Source organism: Aquila chrysaetos, chromosome 23 (assembly GCF_900496995.4).
Source record: "Aquila chrysaetos chrysaetos chromosome 23, bAquChr1.4, whole genome shotgun sequence".
Lineage (NCBI taxonomy): Eukaryota > Metazoa > Chordata > Aves > Accipitriformes > Accipitridae > Aquila > Aquila chrysaetos.
In genome coordinates this window covers 10575163-10594900 of record NC_044026.1, presented here as the reverse complement: position 1 = coordinate 10594900, position 19738 = coordinate 10575163, and the positions used below count along the sequence as shown (strand labels likewise).

The following is a 19738-nucleotide window of genomic DNA, read 5'->3' as shown; positions in this document are numbered from 1 at the left end:
GACAAACTAATTTGAGAAGGCTGGTAGTTAAAAGTGTTCGTACCAATTAGGGAAGTGCAGAGGGACACTTTCTGTATGAGCAGGGAGGGAGGATTGTGATATCTTACTACTTCTGAGATGAAGCTCGGAAAGTTTGTGAATGAGATTGTCTGATCTGGTGCCTGCAGTAGCAAGGCAGCAGCAGGTTCATTGACTGAAGTGGTCTTTCTCAGATTTCTCCTTATTTTCTTAAATAGTTTATGGTAATTAGAATCATAGAATCATTTAGGTTAGTTTGTAAAGTGCTTACTATGAACTCCTTCCTGGTAGGTTCACAGAAACACCGATATAAAATGATTTGATCCCTAAAATACTTACTTTGGGGCTCATGTTGTCCTTTAGCAATCACTGTTGCCAAGCTTTGGTAAGCCAGCAGGCTTTTTCATCTCCTTAGTTGACTTGGACTGCTTACACCCTGCGTTGATTAAAATGGATTAATTGCTGTGAGATCATCAACACTGATTGAAAAGAAGTGATTATCTTGGAGGATGCCAAAACCTGCATCCAGCAGTATCTGAGGGAAAGTAAAAATTTGCCTAGCTTTAGCATTGATATTCAAAAAGCTTCAGTCCTTCAAAGAGATGCTTCTGTTCCTTGGAGGAGGAGCAGGAGGAGGGCAACTGGCAGGTTGTCAAAAAGAAAACACACACACACGTTGAAAAAGTTTGAAGAATGGCAGATGATGCTGAACTGTAAAGGTTTCTATATAGCCCTTAGTTTTGAGAGAAGAAATCTCTAATATTTATCTGAATATTGGGATTATTCACATACCTCCTAGAATGATGCACTCTCCTTAGCCTGTTGTATCCTCAGTCTTAGCCATAGCCCTTCCATGAGATAACAAGTGACTGTATCTCTTGCTCCTACTTCCTTTTCTTAACCTGTTTCATCCTCTCTCAGTATCTTTCGCCCAAGAAAGTATAAAATAAGTGCTTGCTTCAAGTCTTTAAGAAAGCTTTAGGACTATTTTGCTACTACTCTAAAACATTAGAGATGGAGAAACCCCCAAGAATGTAGAGGAGCACTGGGGAACACACAAGAGTTACCTGTGCTTATACAGAGCTAGTGAAACTTAGGGACTGTGTCTCAGAAGTCTTTCTCCAGTATTTGATTTCTGAGTCTGTTATTTCTTAATCCAAATACAGTCTGACTGATTGGCTCCCAGATACTAATGATTTTATAATTCAAATATATTCATAATACCTTTTTGAAAAGTCCAAGAATTATAGTTACAGCTTCCAAAGTCATGGGATGCACCCACACTTATATTCTGAAACACTCTTTTCCTTGTGAGGGTTTTAATTTAGTGATAACAAACCAGCTCTTGCCCAATATGTCTGCACACTGAAACCCAGTCTTATCTCAGACGACATGGTATCTCTTTTACTTTCTTTCATTTTCGAGATTTTCTTAGGGCTTGAAAATTGATGTCAGTTTAAAAAGGAATAGGATTTGGAGAGAAAGAAGGGGGAATGGAGTAATCTCTGGGATTGTCATATGTTGCAGATTACTTTGAATTCCATCGAATGTTTACATCATCTCTGGTAAACTCTTTAATGAAGTGTCTGTGCAGAGAAGAGATTCAAGTGATCTCAAGAGGAAGTTTTCAGTTACTATGTAAGTGAGAGAGAAGGGGGCAAACTTGTAAACTGAGGAAATGTAAATGTAAGGAAATTTAAATTCTATATAGAGAGAGAGTATAAAAAATAATACACAAATGATCTTTTTTTCTTCAAAAGCTCTAAATGCAAGTACTTTCTGGACTTCAGCAAGTAGAAGTACTTTTGGAAAGATGGGGCTAAAATACATATGAACAAGTAGTTGAAACTATGGGTATACCTATTTTTGAGCAGGTTAAAAAAATACAGAAAACCCTGTCCTGAAGTTACAGATTCTCACAAGAATGATTCACATTACTCAGAAATAAAACACAGTGGAAATAATTGTAAGCAACATAGTGCAATTTATACATGTTTGGGTGAAACAATTTTTGATTAGCATGGCTGTTTTTGTTTTCAGCTAGAAAATGGGTCTATTAAAAATAGAAATTCTATGTTCTTTCTGGGAAAAAATTATTAATCATTTATTTTGTGTGCTGATTAAATTCAAACATTATTTTAAAGAAAAAAAGATCAAGATACAGTTGTATCTTATGATATTGTAATGTACTGCAAACTTCCTTTCCTGAAACCTTTTCCTAGATGCATTTATTTTACTCAGCTATCACTCAGAACAGCCTGATCTGATACAAACATTTGATGTACACTTCTTAAATAGCTGGTTTTCCTCATCCCTGTGTATATACAGCTTTGCACCATTTACAAGAAATCCTTTTTATCAAGTTAAAAAATAAAGTAGCCATCCAACCTGTAAACACATGCACCAATAATTTTGCTCAGTTTACTAAAGTTAAGCAGAATCAGAACTGTAGGAGATGTTGATTAACTTCTTTCTGCACTAAAACTGTAGTGCTGCAAAATGTGCATTACACAGTTAACAGGCAACATCAGGGGAGTAGGTCTGTCCTGCTCGTTCGCAGGAGTACTCATGCCTGCGGAGTTCTGCCCAAGCACCGTTTTTCACACTCTGGGGTCCTCAGTTTTGCATGGGCTGTTTGATCCTATCTTTTGCAGTACTCCATATCTCTGTGGTTCTCTTGCCATCCTCTTAACAATACACAAAGGTAAAGCTAAACATGATTTGTATTGGTACATGCTCACACTAAAGTATGATCAAACTTTTGAAACATTGATTTTGCTACAAGGATTATACCCCTCCTCCTGACTTTTTTTAAAAGGTAGTAACCTAAAGTATTTCTCCTGCTGTGAGTTTCTTTGGTGGGAAAAAGCTCCAAAGCATTAAATAGAAATGTCATGTTCTTTGAAGGTGTAGTTCATTCTCAAGGACTTAATTTTGAAAGCGCAAGGAACTTCCTTCCTCTCTGTGAGAGGCTGTTGCTACTTTGTTAGTTGATTCTCTTTTTGCTGGGCTGGGCTAGAGTAGAGGTGAGAAGAATTTTGCACACCACTGGAAGAACAGAGTCCCAGTAAGTGATGGAGAATTGGATTATGATTTGTGTCCAGGCTTTTGGGCAGTGCAGGGTATGTGCTTCCCCAGTTGCAACTTGGGCTGAAAGGCTACGAGTCTGGCTTTGATTTTATATGTAGACAAAAGCAGTATTATACAGGGTAAGGTGCATTAGGCGCACACCTACTAACCCAAGTATAATTAATGAATTCTTTATTTTGGTTTTATAGATTTGTTCGGACCGTGCTACCATTTTCTCAGGAGTTTCAGAGAGATAAGCAGCCTAATGCACAGCCGCAGTATCTCTATGGATCGAAGGTTGGATTTAATTCCCTGTATATTTATGGTTTGCTAATTTTTAAAGGTATCTTTTTTAATTATAGAAATTATAGAATATGGAAGTTATTAAAAATTGATTCAAATATATTTTGGGAGTATTTTAAATTCAACATACGCCTTTTTTTCAGACTTTGCTGTGAAGCTCATCATATGTTTCAGCCAAAGTGCAAGTGATTAGTCTGATGGTTAGTCTTATCTGACAAAGCTAAAAATAAGTCCTTCTCTCAACCACCTTGCATTGCACAGTTGCTTATAGTGGCAGAGCAGACTCAAAGAGAAGATTAATTAGTCATCTGGTGAAGTGAGAACAAGAGCCTATCTTGGGTGCAGCTGCTCCCTTGTTACAGTGATGAAGACTGTGATGGCAGGAGGAATGGGAACAGATAGGAAAAACTGCTTCAGATGTTATCTGACTTAAAAGGAATATAGATTCTGACCACCCTAAACTATCAGATACCAAACTGCTTAAATTATTTCCAAAAAAAATGTAGCATTTCTTTGGCATCTTCAACCCAAAGACCTCAAAGTCGTTGTGATGAACTTGGCCTTCTGGCCATCTCATCTCCTGTATTAACGTCATCTTTCTTGCTTTGCACATTAGGAGTGCCTAGAAGGTTTATGCAAGTTTTCAATAGAAGTGTACATGATATGCAGTCACGTACTCTGTGCCTTAAGGCAATGCCCAATACTGAGGTTGGAAAGGAGCTTATGTGGGTGACAAGTTGAGAGAGTACTTGGCACAAGAGAATAGTTGTGGGCTTTCATGGAGCTACCCAAGTGAGGAAAGTTAGCCTGTATTCACAGGACCAATGCTATGCTCATGTGGGCAGTATTGTGTATTGGAGGGATAGATTTATTCTCCCTGATCACTGCAGATTTATTTTCTTACACTTCAGAATTATTACCTGAGTCTTAACAACAGTTAAAGGTATAGCACATTAACATATATCTGCATTTTTAATATCCAGTCAGAAATATTGATCTACTTCCTACAGCAATAAAAACCAGCAGTGGTATCTTCAGCAAATCATTTGAGAATATTTAGCACTCTTAATTTTGCATTGTTTTCTTGAGTATCAGGGAGGCAAAATGAAAGTATGGAAAAGAACAATTAAAATATAAGGATCAAATTAGAGGACTGTTGACTAAAAAAAAAGTTGTAAAATTATGTACTCAGTTATCCTTGTAATTTATACAAGTGCGCTGTGTCATTTTCATATCTAGCTACTTTCATTATCTAGCTCCTACTTAAACATGAGCATAATTAGCCCTTGCCTTACTGTTATTTCCCACACATCATATCCTAGTTACATGGTGCAATCTCTGTGATTTGCCCAGCAAGCTAGTTTTTGAGAGCTAAAGATACAGCTCAGAAGTTACAAATTTCAATCCTAATATATCTGCTGCATTTGTAAAACTTTCATGCTTTTAAAGCGTAAAGGAGGTGGAAAAGGACTCACATGTCTTTAATGTAGAATGTAACAGCTGATTGTCTGGTACTGTGAATAGTGTTTTATATAATTGTTCTCCAACAGGGAACAGTAAATTATAGGAAAGTGGGATTTTCTTACATTAGGATTATTGTGTTTCTTACTATTTTAGGAATTCACCAGATGCAGTGTAAAGAGCAAAAACCCCACTGAATTTAGTAGAGACTGCTAACTTAATTTATCTAAGTGATGATACAGTGGGGTGAGTGACAGAGGATTAACTGGGGAACCCTTTTTTTATCAGTCAGGTTACATTATTAAAATGAGTTTAGTAATCTTTACTCTGAGAGCTATACATTTTCAGAAATCTGTTTATTTTTCCATATGAGCAGGAGCAATTGAGGGTGTTCTTAGATGCATTTCTGGAGCAAGTTTCATAACTAGATATGCCTATTTTAGCAAATATTCCTGACTGTAGTTTTAGATATTTACAACAGTATATTTTTATTGAATCTAATGTATTTTGGAATTGAGTATATCTGAATGAAATTTTAGGAGGACATTTCTACTCTATATAGCAAGTAACAGAATGTAATTTTTACATGATAGAGGCAAGAAGTTCTAGCGTGTGATGTAATTGCATGATATTATTCTGTGTACTAGATAGCCAGGCTTGCCACAGAGCACATCCTTGTTTGGGTCCTTTAACAGTTATATTGTTGAATTGCCTCCTGACTGGATAATAGTGGGGTATGGAGTAGCTATGTATTTTTTACTTTATTGTCTTTTTTGAGTTCTTGAACTACTCAAGATATTCAGGTGAGCACTTCATATTGATCATACAGCCAAGGAATATGACTTTTTATTTTCCTCATTGGACTTTTTTGTTGTTGGTTGGGTTTGGGTTTTTGGTGGTTTTGGGGGGTTGGGGTTTTGGAGGGTTTTTTAGCAATCCAAGGTGTTTATTTAGGTCAAAACAACAGCATTGTGGTTTCTTGTGTATACATACACTCACACATGCATGTATTGGACTGTAATGGCTAAACACTTTCCGTGCAGAAGCTTTGCATGAGCAATGTGCTTGCTTAAGAGTAATTAAAGAAATTTTTAGTTTTGATCTCAAAGTGTTCACGTAGTCTCAGGTATTTCTAAATGGATCAAAGCATTTGGTCTGTATTAATGTGTATTGATGCTTAGCATAGACAGTTGTGTCCCCATTCTCTGTTGCATCTAAAGCTTTCTGAGCAGTATCTTCATCCAATTAGCAAAACAGAAATGCACAGATACAAATTACTTCTCCTGGCTGACATGGGAGCAGAGCTGTCAGGTGGGAAGGAGCTGACCTGCAAAAGCTCATCAGCCTTTTAAGTGAGCTGGAGTATTTTAAAAGTTCGTTGAGCATGGTCATTGAAATCCCTTTACTCAGGTGAAGTGTGTGTAGGATTAATGAAATGAATGTTAGGAGACTGAAATTTGGCAATGTGGGCTGGATGCATAAAATACTTAATAATGCACATATAACAAAGAGTCTCTTCTGGGGATTTGAAACTAACTTTGCATGTTAATGAAGTACCTGGTTTTATAGAGATTGTGTAGACCAGAATTTAAGAGCTTCCTTTCTGGCTTATACAACATCTTCCAAAGATTTTCATGTTTGTATGTCTTCTGTGTTTTGTAGATGCTAACTCATTTGTTTTGTGAAAAAAGACCCCTTTGGAAAAATACTTCTCAATGTGAATATAATGGTTTTTATCTACAGCTGGTGCACAAGTTAACATCAGTTTGCACTATGTTGCATCTTGTTATCAGTTTAGTAATCACTTAGCAAGTTTGCCCCTTGCTAGATCACTGTTAAAACTGGACAGTAAACTACCAAAACACAGAATTGCCAGAATGAACCTGAATGAATCTGTAATAAAACTTTCCGAGCAAGAGACAAAGAATCGTGTAGCTCTGTGAGTGTGTGATGACATGAGCTCTTCAACACTAGTGCAGAAGTCAGATGATGCTCGTTATGCATTGCTCATTTGCAGTGGCTGCAAGACGGTCCATTGCTTATGAGGTGATATAAATATTTATCTAAGTAGTGCAGAGTAAACTCCTTGGGTGGAATGATTTTATATTTAGATGAGGTAAATCCCATTCCTGGAAGCACTTCCACAGTAGGTCCTTGCCGTCTCCATTTGATACATGTGTCTTTTTATATATATGTGTTTGTGTATAAATAACAAGATTCAGTAGGTGAATGCCTCAAAACTGCTTTAAGACTGAACTGCTCCTTGTTCTCAGTATGGTATATAAATGTCTGTATAACATATAAATGCATGTAAATATATGTATTGGACTGCCTTAAAACCCACATAAAGAAACAGAGATGCAGAGAAGTAACAGGTTTTCAAGGGCCCAAGATGTTGTCAGAGATGAGAATATGTCTCTTGGCTGCATCCCTTTAACATTAAAATCATCTTTTCTCTCTTTGATGAAATCCTAGTCAAAGAAGCATTACCGTTAATTTGATTACAAAATCATTTTAAAGCATTTTTTTCTGTCCCTGCTACCCAGCCACCCCTTTTTGGCAGTAAACCTGTAGTGTTGGCTTATGCTCTGAAGAGAGTTTTTCAGTGTCTGTTTCATGAAATACCTTCATCTGAAACAGCAGTAAACTGTTGTTGTCTTCAGAGTTTATTTAAGACTGATGTGTAAGACAAAGAAAAACATGTGTCAGCTGGAGAAAATGCTATGTAGGGGGTGGAGAACACGTTATTGCTAACTTAACACAATAAAGATGCCTTTTGAAGTGTTTTCTAAAAGTGACACTCGCCCTCATTCAGCATGTGTTTCTGTGTGTCGTACCTATCCTAGTAGGAAAAAGTAAAGATGCCGCCTCAAACTTATGCCAGCTCCCGTCTTCCTAGTAATATGAGAGTTGACGTCTTTCACAAGTTGTGGGAAATGTTGTCAAAATACAGTAGCTGAAAAGACCCATTGCCTGCTGTGAAATACTCAGTGGCCACTCTCTTGCCAAAATTGTACACCCCGTCGGCTTTCAGGGCATGGTGGAAAGGGATGGCAGCTGCCCAGCCAGCAGTTCTCCAGCCTTTACTTTACAACTGAGCTGTGTCAACAAGAACTGACTTTATGCATACGTTTGTATCAATAGCAGTTTAAAATGCCTGCAGTCAGAGTGTATCTTTGTTTTTCAGATGTACCATAGTGTACAGCAATACTAAGATTTATTATGTTTTTATGGAACACAAATGCACTTAAGAGATTTAAAACAGGGTGACTGTCATGGTTTAACCCCAGCCAGCAGCTAAGCACCACACAGCCGCTCGCTCACTTCCCCCCACCCAGTGGGATGGGGGAGAGAATCGGGGGAAAAAAAAGTAAAACTCTTGGGTTGAGATAAGAACAGTTTAATAGAACAGAAAGGAAGAAACTAATAATGATAATAATAACAATAATAATGACAATTAATAATAAAAGGAATGGAATATACAAAACAAGTGATGCACAATGCAATTGCTCACCACTCGCTGACCGATGCCCAGTCAGTTCCTGAGGAGCGATCCACCCCCCCAGGCCAACTCCCCCCAGTTTGTGTACTGGGCATGACATCACATGGTACGGAATACCCCTTTGGCCAGTTTGGGTCAGCTGCCCTGGCTGTGTCCCCTCCCAACTTCTTGTGCCCCTCCAGCCTTCTTGCTGGCTGGGCAGGAGAAGCTGAAAAATCCTTGACTTGTTGCTAAGTAGTGTTTAGACTAACTGAAAACATCAGTGTGTTATCAACATTATTCTCATACTAAATCCAGAACACAACACTGTACCTGCTACTTGAAAGAAAATTAACTATCCCACCCAAAACCAGGACAGTGACCTATACATGTAAGCCAGACAAAACTTGTCATGTTGTGAGGGTGAACAGGTTTCTGTCCGAAGGGCCTTTCTTGGCACTTTGCCATGAAGCTCAAGGCAGAGTGAGTTGATTGGCAGATTTTCTTGTTACAAAAGTAAAATGTGTTTTGGCATGTTCTTACTTCCTTGCCCCTTCACTATACAAAACCTACTGTACGGTTGGATAGAAATTTGCAGCTGGTGAATGAGTTTCATCATTAAAACTGAAAGAGAAAGAAAGAGAGAAGGAAAGGCCAGCAGTTGCTTCTCTGAACTCTGTTTCCTCTACAGGGGAGTCACTCGCCCCTGGAGCAGAAGGTGGCTTGTGGTGGGTGCAGAGGAGTGCAAAATACGATAACCCAGGGTATTTCCTTAGTTTCATTAGAAGTGTCCTTACAGAGTCACATCTTGCATATGTTTTTAGGCCGAGGGGAAATTTCAAAGACAGGTGAAAGGATACCATTAAAATCCTGGTGAGTTTAGCTTACATGCTGAGATTGACCTCATTCAGATGGGAGCTATGGAGGGCACCACGGTCAGTGAAGTGCGTAGTCTTGAGTGTAGTAGTTTGTAATGTGTAGTTTGAGAAGCAGTCGGGATTGTGGGGGTAAAACTCACACTGGCAAACCACTGCATACGCTTGGGGTGTATGTTCCCGTTGCCTGTAGTGTAGCAGCCTGGGTTGCTGTCTCAAAACTTCTACTCAGTTTTATTTATGCTAGTAAAAAAAAAAAAGTCTCTTGGTTACTTTTGATTCATTTTTATATTTGTTTGCTGTTTTAGACTAAAGAAAAGCAACTAAAAAATCCCCTGAAAATGTAAACTGATTATTTGCTACATGCTTAATTTTTAAATAACGAAGTGTGGCTGAAGTGCTTGCTTCTTGGGAATCTGAACGTTTGCCTCCGAGTACCTCTGGCTGTGTACGGGCTGTTGGAAAGGGATGTGACACTGGAGGTACAGCCAGGAGTGCTGCGGTGAGCGGTCGGAGCTCCCCGTTGTGAGCACCGACAATGCATGCAATGTGTTTGAAGCAGTTGGGATGTCGTACGTAGTAAAAATCTCCTCCCTGACAAAAGGTTTCTAACTTACAGCAGAGCACTGTCCTGTCGTTGGCACTTGTTCCCAGCTTTTGGAAGCTGGCATGATGGGCTCCTTGCATGCTGAGGGATTCTCTATGATTGTGGCCAGCTGGATGCCACCTGCATGCTTTTCCTTGGTGTCCTGCATCAGTTGGCTCTGCCCGCTGAGCTCCTCCGAGGCGTACGCTGAGCTTTTGGTCCACGCCTTCCCACGGTCTTGTTTGGAGGTCCCCTTTTGCCCTCGCAAACGCTCGCGTCTCCTGCGGCACAGGAGGTGCAAGCAGCCGTAGAGGAGGATTGCGGCGATGATGAGGAGCAGGACGCTGCTGGTGAGCCAGATGCCCAGCGCCAGCTCTTTCTTGGTGTTGCTCGCAGATGCCGGGTCTTGTTCCAGCGTGTTAAAAACTCTGCACTGGTCACTGGAGGGGTTTGCGGACTGGCAGGTCACGCATACGATGTATGTCGTTAGCGGAGTTAGGTTTTCAACAACAAAGGAGGAGCGGCTGGCAGGCACCCTCTCTTCCTTCTGAAAGCTCTTTCTTGAGTAACTGGATAGCACGCTGTTCCAGTTAGGGTGGTACATGATGCTGTAAAAGCTGTCGGCACAACTGGCCATTTTTGGCCAAATTACCATAGCCGTGTTTCCTGTGATGTTTTGGACGATTATTCCCATTGGGACGTTGCTCTGGTGGTTTTTTTTTTCTCTCCCGATGCTGTAGAAAGGGAAGGTGTTTGTTTCCCAGGGAGGTAACTGAGAAGCTTCAGCACTGGGGATGTCGTGTGGATCTTAATTGTAGTGCTCTGTAATTTAGGAAAGGAGTTTATTAGGAAACTATGCTCTTATTTTTGGTACTGCTGTATAAAAGTGGGAATTGGAAGTTCTTAAAGTTTGGGGTATTTTAAACTCTGTATTTCTTTCCCAAGTGAAAGGATAAATATATGCTTATAGAAATTCAGCTGGAGCTGCTGCCTGTACAGGTGACCCGTGACTCCATGAGAGATGGTGTGTTTTGCAGAATTTGCAATCGGGGAACCACTTTCTTTCACCATTTTTTTTCAGATAACTGAAAAAGAAATGCAGCATTTGTTTTTATCTCTAGTCTAGTATCTTGCATTTTATTTTACTTACTTGGTGCTTTACATAATCTCAAAGCTTGCTTTTGTGAGCAATGAATTTTCTTACATTAAGTGTCAAGAGACGGGTGGCAGGAGTGGCTATTGAGGGATAAATGCCTCTACCATCCGCAAGTCTTCATTTTTGCCAGTCACAATCAACTGAAGCACAAAACAGTATGTGGAAACATCACCAGATATTATTTTGTCTCCAATATAATTTTACATTAGTTTCTTATTCAGTGACACTCTCCATTTTTTGCTGGTGCGTTAGCACATCTGTAGCTACCGCTAAGAGCAGCAGTGGCTGTGATGACTACATTGGTGGCATCAGCATCACAATATTTAGTCTTGATGCTAGTCAGCCTCTTGGAAAACCTTTCTCAAGCTAAGCTTAGTTGATGAAACACAGCTTTCACTATAGCATACCTTTTGGATAAATAGTGGGTTTTTAAAAAGGGCCTAATACTCTGTTCTGTTCTAAGCGATTGTATGTAATTCCATAGTCTGCCCTGAACTTGTGCTCCTCCTCATTATAAAGTTAAAACTAGAAAAACAGCCAGGATTTTGAGATTCTCAGTTTGTGTTACCACTGTAAATAGTGAAAGGAAAACATCTATTTTCTGCAATTTTCTAAACAAGTCTATTACAGAATATATATTAACAGCCAGTGGGTATTTTCATTTGTTTGGCATGGTTTTTTTGCTTTTAGTGTTGTGAGGGTAACTTCTGAAAAAGAGTCTACATCAGCAATTTAATCTGATTCTCTTAGTCAGTTTCTAGTAGCACGCGTGAAAGTTTTTTCCACTGTGAAAGTTTCTTACTTTTTTTTATGAAGATAAATGTCCATGACAGTAACACTGTATTTCATTGTTTATGACTTCATTATAAAAATTAATTATTTTTTTTAATGATCAAGTTTAAAATGTTAAGTCTCCTGGCTAAATAACAACTGACTATTGAAAATTCTCCTGATGAAGAAAGCTTGTAAGATTTGCTCATAACATATTCTGAAATTATTCTGTAATACTTTTATTGTATTTTATATTAGATAGGAGGCTCACAAAATATATATTATTCTAGTAGGATTTTGATAGTTATATTAATAGTAAGAATTCTATGACTGTTTATGTGTGAAAATTGTTGCTCGAGGCTTTTGGATTATATTTATTGGGAAGTGGGAAGAAAAAGATGTATGTTTATTTTCATTACAATGTAAAACCTTAGATATGACTGATCTGGGTAGATGCTGCCATTCTAATCGTGTCGTAACTGCACCCTCTTTGATACAGCAACAATACAATGGAACTGAGTTTGCTATCAAATAAACTTATTAGACACATTTTGGCATTTATGCAGCTTTTGCAGATATTAAAATTGGGTGCATTAGTAAGATCGGAGCTTTTACTTGCTCAGTTGTCTTCTTGGTAGCCGGTAGATCCCAATTACTTAAAATTATAATTTATTTTTTATAGAACACTTCCTTACACAGTCTAGAAACAATAGTTTCATCCTCACAGCATTTTGTAAGTAGAATGTTTGGATTTTAATTAAATAACAGTAATACATTTCTATTGTTACAAAACATCAGTTATTAGGTGACACATAATTACTGACATGTAAATGTTTGGAAAACCCATTTGATGTTTTACAGATTATAAAGTCAGTACTTACCGTCACTTCCTGATGGAAATTTCATATGGTGATGCTGCTGTGAAAATTATATAAACACTAAGTTTTCAGTATCCCTTTTCACATGAGTTATTTCCTGCCTGATCTCTGCTTGCTGGTTTGCTTTTTCTTCCCCTCAGATTCCCTGGACTGAATTCTCATTGCTTGGTGCTTTCAATTTTTTTCTCCGATGCTGCTGGTGGCATGGTTTCTTTGTCTCTTCCACTTAAATTCATGCAAGCACACATCTTGTCTAGATGCTGTTGCCTTGCTTTTCAAAGAACATACAGTGGAAAAAAAAGTCTTTTCCCCCCCCTCTTGCTTGCCTCCCCTTGGACAGTGTACTGCCTGAACATCCCTGTTATATGCTCTTGTGCATGTACCAGTGATGCTGTGAGTGATTAATGTTAGCACTTTGATGACATCAGCAACTAGCAACTCTTTTTTTTTTTTTTTTTTTTTTTTAAATTTAAGTACGGGAGGGAGCAAGCATAGCTTAAAAAATAATGAACTCCCTCTTTCCTTCCCTCCCTCTCCACCCCCACCTCCCCTTTGTTAGTGGCTTCTTCCCTAAGCATTTTATGCTTCTGTGCATTATGGGGGGGAAGCAGCAGTGGTGTGTGATAGTGTTTTCTAAATACCTTGTCACAGTTTATAAAGCTCTGCTAATCCAGCGTTTACAGGTGGACCATTTTAGGTACTTCCCCATGAGGGTTACATTAAAGAAAGATGTATTTCTAGTTGGCTGGCTTCTTATTGTTATGTATTGGTGAGTTTTTAAATACTGAAATCATGTTTTTAGGGCTTGCTTTTCTATGACAAGTTTCTGCTGTGCGAAGAGTAGTTCCCTCCTCTTAACCTCATGGCAGTAAAATGCTTTAACCTACTGAAGTAAAATTCTCCTTGTGCTATAGCCAAAATAGATAGTTTGGACACGTTTACTGTAGAGACCTACCTGATTGGAAACGTCAAAAGCAAAAGATTAAATCTCACCCTTTTAGGGACAGTTGTATAAAAGCTTAGTATATTGGGACATTCATCTGCACATATTTTCTTACGGTTTTACCAGTTCTCTCCCCCATCAATGCCCCAGACCCCTTTTCTGTATGCAGAGAGGTGTGGAAATGCACCCGTTGTACTAGAAGGGTGCAGCTTTAGGCTGTCCACCCAGTGGGGTGTGTTTGGAGTTTAGCCTTTCAGCCAGCTCCGATCTAATAGCAGGACTGTGTCTATTTTAGTCTGCATTCACAGAAAAGATGGTTGAGTATTTGGAAACAGCCCTCCTCCACAAAATCGACATAAGCCTGTGGTCCTTTGAATAGAGCTTCCCAGACTGAGATGGCTGAGGCCAGGGGACCCTCCAGCGCAGGGTGACCTGCAGCGGGTCGCTCAGGGACGTGTCCGGTCAGGTCTCGAACGTCTCTGAGGACAGAGACTCCACAACCTCTCTGTTTGACCACCCTCACAGCAGTGACGCTTTTTCTGATGTTTAAATGGGATTTCCCGTTTGTGTCCATGGCCCCTTGTCCTGTCACTGGGCACCACTGAGCAGAGTTGGCTCCATCATCTTTTTTTACTCTCCTCATTAGTTTCTTATGCACATGAATGTGATCCCCCTGAGCCTTCTCTTCTCCAGGCTGAATAGTCCCAGCCCTCTCAGCCTTTCCTCAAAGGAAAGGTGCTCCAGTCCCTTAATCATCTTTGAGGCCCACTGCTGGGATCTCCCGTATGTCTCTCTGTCTCTCTCCTGTACTGGGGAGGCCACCACTGGACCCAGTACTCCAGGTTTGTCTCACCCATGCTGAGTAGAGGAGATGGATCACCTCCCTCGACCTGCTGGCAGTGCTCTGCCTAATGCAGCCCCGGCTGGCTGTTGGCCACCTTTGCTATGAGGGCATACTGCTGGCTTGTGGTCAGCTGCTTGTTCACCAGGACCCTCAAGATAAGAAAAACAAAAAAATCTCCAAACCTACCTTCTGCAGATCAGGCTGTCTTGCTATATAGTTTCATCACACAGATGGAGACAGAAGTTCAGGCACTTAAGAAATATAACTAAACCTTTAGGTAAATTTCAGTACTGGCAACTTCTTGAATTTTTGCATTGCAGAAATAAATTGCTGGTTATAAATTTCTGTGGTCGTTGAAGCAGGATAAAATGTATGTAATTTTCTATGTGTGAGTGTTTTAATAACTTATGCAAGGTTTCTCACTTAGGTCAGGAGCTGCCTGATTCAGAAAGTTGGTTTTGCATCTCTAGTTCTCTCTCGTTATGACCTAGATGGTTTCTTCTGAGCCTGTGCTGTCATGTATTTCTTTCATACTGCAACAATTTTTGACGCGTGAGGGTTTGTGAAGGCAAATCTAAGGCATCCACAAAAGGTGGCCAAGAAGTGTTAACCTGTTGCTAAATTTGCATTCGCTATATATCAGTCTAGAATCCAATTTTTGAATTTCTAAGACGACGGTTCAAAACACGTTGGAAACTGGTGTTTATATAGAGATTTACAACAAAAATAAAACTGTATCTTCGATCCCGATCTCTTCTAAAGATGATTTGTAAGTCCTTTTCTTTTATGAGACTAAAATCCTCCAAGAGCTTGGTAGAGTTTAATGACTTGAATTCCTAGTAGTTTCTTTGTGCAATGCCATGTATTACAGTATCTGGTATTGACTTGCATGGATAATTGGAGCAGGATCTGCACTGAAGGGAAGGTCAATGTTCTTCCTGGATACTGGTGAAGGAAAATTTTTTGTTACAGCTGATGTGTGTGGAATTGAAAGTCTAGCAGTATGCTGTCTTTCATACATGTGTTGGAGAGAGTGATAACTGCAGAAAAGAAAAGGAAGCACAATGGAACCTTCAGCAAGAAAGGTTGACAAGATTCCCCTTTAAAATTAAATTTCAGGATATTAGGAGAACAACCCACTTACAGAAATGGAGGGTGTTAAGTTAGGTAACTCCTCTTTGATCCGCAGCTTCAGCAAGCAGTTCCTAAATCGCTACACAGCATCAGCATGTACAGTTGTGTTTGCTTTGAAGAAATAGCCATTAATATGGCAAAGCACCTGGTCCTATTTATATAACTCTGGAATAATTTCCATGAGGTTACATCCCAGACTTAGATTTGCTTTCATCTTCTGTACAGCTAAGGGGTTTGAAAAAGAGAGATCCTTATTAATTAGTTGCAGAGCAGTAACTGCAGAAGACTGTTTTTTTGTAGTTGAGTCCTCAAAGATCTAAAACACCTATTATGAGCTAAAAATTGAAGTAACTTCTTTCAAGATGTTTTGTACATAAAATGGACGATACAGGAGCAGAAGATGTGCTTTAAATTCAGGGATCTGAGAGTTGGCATTGACTACTCTTATCCTTTTATACCTGTGTAAATAGAAAAATACAAAAGAGGAAATGTTCATGGCTTTATAAATGGTTAAGTGGAAGATGCATGGTGGGAAAAAAAGTGTTTACAAGTTTTTCTTGCTAATACAGAGATTTTGGTTGGAGTTCCTGCCTTACAAAAGGGAAGCTTTGTATTTTAACCTCTGGAGAGAGAGAGAGAGAGAGAAAGTTGTTATTAATATGCTTTCAAATGCTGTTTAAATGAGATTATTATAAAGATGCAGTCAGCTGAAATTGTCATTAATTGTGTCTGTTCTCTCGTTTTAGGCATTGAATCTGGCATATTCCAGCATCTACAGCAACTACAGGAATTTTGTTGGTCCCCCTCACTTTAAAGTCATCTGTAGACTTCTTGGGTATCAGGGTATTGCTGTGGTGATGGAGGAGTTGCTGAAAGTTGTCAAGAGCCTGGTATGCCAATTGTCTTTCATTTTCTGCTATTCCAAATGGTTTCTGATAGGAAATGTCTCAAGAAAAACAAAGTGAAAGTAAGGTGTCAGATAAAACTAATTAAAATGTTACTTCCATTGAAGTTCAATATAAGCTGTGTTTGAGAGTACTCAGTGTCTTGTGAGAGCAATAGAAGATGTGCCTTAGTAGCCTGAGCAATGTTTTGAAAACCTTGGATTCTTCACTGGAGATGAATTTATTTGTGGAGACCTCTGGTGTTACGTCCTGGATAAACTCTGGAAAAGTATGACTGTGTCACATTAGTTGATTTCAACTTAAAGATTGTACTGTAAATTCACTTTCTCGATATTTTTTTGACAACAGCTGGAGTGTGCTTTCTGCCTTGCCTAACTTCAGGGCTTTCATTAATAACATCATTGACAGATGATGCCTTAATAACATGGAAGGTTTAATCTCTGTGCTTGATCTAGCAATGGATAGCATCAAGCCTATTTAGAAGAGTGCTCAGACCAGATGTTGAACAAGTTATCTATACAGCCTAGGTATCTTGTATAGAAAAGGGTCTTTTCTGTAACTAGGAGGAGGTTGAGGGACTGGCTGTTCGCTGTATTATTAGTATCTGTGTATATAGTCATAATGCATTGCAGTTAAGTTTAAGCCAAAGAAATTGTCTTTTCCTCTCTGTCCCTGTTGCCTGTAAGGAGCATGCTGCCAAAATAATCCAACTATACTGGGGGATAGCTTAGTATTCATAATCTCACTTCAGACACTTGACACATTCAGTTTGTTTACATTAATTCCCACAATGTTCTAAGTACATTTTTTACAATCTAGAAAGGCTGGAGCCTGCTTGAAGTGGTGCTGTGGTCTAATCTCCAGGGAAAGAGGAAAACACAGATATTTTTTGTGGTTTGGGGTCAAGTGTTGGTTTGTTGTTTTTTGGGGAGATTTTTATTATTATTTATTTAGGTGGTAGATTGTCTCAATTCATTAAAAGTAGCATTGAATGCTTGGGCATTTATAAAGAAGGTTAAAAGGCCTGGGGGGAGGTATCCTGCTGATGCAGATGTTCAGATGTAGGGAGACAGGTATGAAATAGGTGTCTAGTGGGAGGAAGGTAGACTGACTGTAGGCTGGGACTGTGTCTTAACTGGTATGCCCAGAACAGCCAGTTTGAGCTGTTACAGACATACCTGATGCTAAGGATTTTTCTCTTGTTGCTTTTGAAAGCATTCAAATGCAACTTTTTTACCAAAAATCTAGAAGTTGATTAGACAATAGAGACAGTCTGCGAAAGAACATGATTTCCTCTTTTTTAGCTTCCTGGCCTTAGCTGTTGTGGCACTCTTCCTGTAGCAAAAGGTGGTTAATGCCATATGAAGGGAAGTGCAACTATATTCATTTGAAAAATTTGCCTTTTTAAGACTGATTGAATTAAATGCAAGATTTTTAGAGCTTGTTTAATTCATGTGTAGTTTGAATGCAATTTGTTGTAAAGTTTCCTAGTTCAATAACACTAACATGTTTACACACATCTGTTTTCTCTTAGTTACAAGGGACCATTCTTCAGTATGTCAAGACCTTAATGGAAGTGATGCCCAAGATCTGTAGGTTACCGAGACATGAGTATGGTTCTCCAGGTTAGTTCATGTTTGGTGTTGCCATAGCAGCCTTAATAAGATGATAGTAATCACTGCCTTCTGGATCATGTGTACCTCTGTCTTTCCCTCCCTCTCTTCTCTCTCCTAATAATCAGCACTTAGTCTGTTTGGGGTTTTGTTTTTTTTTTTTTTCATAATAAGAATCATTGAATGCTGGGCTTTCTGAAAATACTTGATGAAGTTTTAAGACTTCTGTGTGACGGCATTATGACATAATTGATCTTGAGCTGGGATGTTCACAGTGGTTTCTGTTCCTAGTCTTTCTCTTAAGTGCGTTGAGCTTTTCCCTCTGCAAGTTAGCCTCTCACACTTATTCGGTTTAAATGTCTAATTTAAATAACCCTGATCTCTGGAAAAGCCTCTGTTCACTCTTCCCTTGTCCTTATCAAATGTAAGATAAAGGGAATGATACTGCTGAGAGGCAAACTGGTCCTGCCAGAATAGTTATGTCTGAGGCTTGTGTGGGGTGCATCTTAGCCACTTAACAGGAGGTGTGACAGTTGCAGAAGAAATGACTTTGAAAGCTGCTTGCCACTATGGAGAAATAATTGGCTAATTAGTATTTATCACAATGTTCACTGAAATTCTGAAACTGCTTCCCCCCCTTCAAAATATTCCTCCTCCACAACTTCTAATTAACACAAATTAATCCTTCCATGTGCCACCCACCTCATGAGTATATCTATTTTTCCAGAGTTGCACAGGTTTATTAAATGCCACTCCAATTGGAATGAGGTTGGCTTTTTTTTCCACTTCCCACAGCTTGCTTGACGCTCATTACCAATGTTAAACGAAATTGAGGACTTAGTAAGTGTTTCCTTCCTGTTTTTCTCCCTGGAGTGTAGAAATGGATGAATCATGGTACTTAGCAGTATAAAAATAATCTATCTGAGGTTTTTAGCCACTTATTAAGGTCTGACCGCAAAAGCAGTAGGTATTCTCAAATATAGATCATGCATCAGCAGGGTCTGTGATGCTACAGGTGACATTAGGAAGCTCACAGTCTCTTGCCAGAAATCCTCACCTGTAAGGAGTTAGTTAGTATTTGGCAGGAGATGCCCAGAGACTTAAGCAGAAACTTTCTCTTGAAGTTAAAAGCAATCCATCCTATAGGAAAGGCAAAACTTTACTTGTGCAGTGGTAGCCTTCACAGGATTGATTAAAACATTTTAAAATCGTTCATGACTTTCCTGTTTTGTAGAAATCACAAACTGCTTTGACCTCATATTTACTCTTGCAAAAGAAATCCCATATGTTTAGATGCCTACTGTACCAAGAGGTCAGAGTAACTCTTGATTTTTACAATGGAAGATCATAGCAACTAGAATTGGACTGGATCTCAAAAATCCAGCTGATTCTCTGCTCCTTCCCTGCCCCTGTTCGTGACAGGTTTTGTCTTGACACATGTATTTTTCCTGTTCCAAACTATTGCTAGCAGTGGACACTTAACCTCCCAGAGAGTCTCTTCCAAGAAATGGCAGAGACAGCCTTTATAGCACTGTCGTGCCGCCTCTCCCTTTCCTTTCAAAGACACTAGACAGAAAAGGCGTGTGGAAGCTCAGGGCACTTCCATCCCTCTCTCACATCACTGAAGAATCATGTTGTGCTCTCTGATGCCTCCCCATCATGGAGCTGTCTGTCCTTGGAGCAGCTCTGACTGATAAAGGA

The 19738-nt window shown here is 39.2% G+C and overlaps 2 protein-coding genes across 6 annotated transcripts in view; one reads left to right on the top strand and one right to left on the bottom strand.

Moving 5' to 3' along the window:
• The window catches only part of CYFIP1 (cytoplasmic FMR1 interacting protein 1), an 83797-nt gene that overhangs the window by 49976 nt on the left and 14083 nt on the right, over positions 1-19738 (top strand). For all 5 annotated transcript variants that reach the window (XM_041119537.1, XM_029998634.2, XM_029998633.2 and 2 more), the window contains 3 exons: positions 3297-3384; positions 16266-16409; positions 17959-18049. In XM_041119537.1, coding sequence (XP_040975471.1) covers positions 3297-3384; positions 16266-16409; positions 17959-18049 — 323 coding nt within the window. The remainder of the gene's footprint in view (positions 1-3296; positions 3385-16265; positions 16410-17958; positions 18050-19738) is intronic.
• LOC115334481 (fibronectin type III domain-containing protein 9-like) lies at positions 8872-12992 on the bottom strand. The gene is made up of 2 exons (XM_029998640.1): positions 12602-12992; positions 8872-10615 (listed from the first exon to the last, which is right to left on the bottom strand). Exon 2 carries the CDS (start codon positions 10485-10487, stop codon positions 9816-9818), a length of 672 nt encoding a protein of 223 aa, XP_029854500.1. The 5' UTR covers positions 10488-10615; positions 12602-12992; the 3' UTR covers positions 8872-9815.

Coding starts and splice junctions, on each gene's coding strand:
- LOC115334481 (XM_029998640.1), bottom strand. CDS start 10,487: ATGGGAATAATCGTCCAAAACATCACAGGAAACACGGCTATGGTAATT.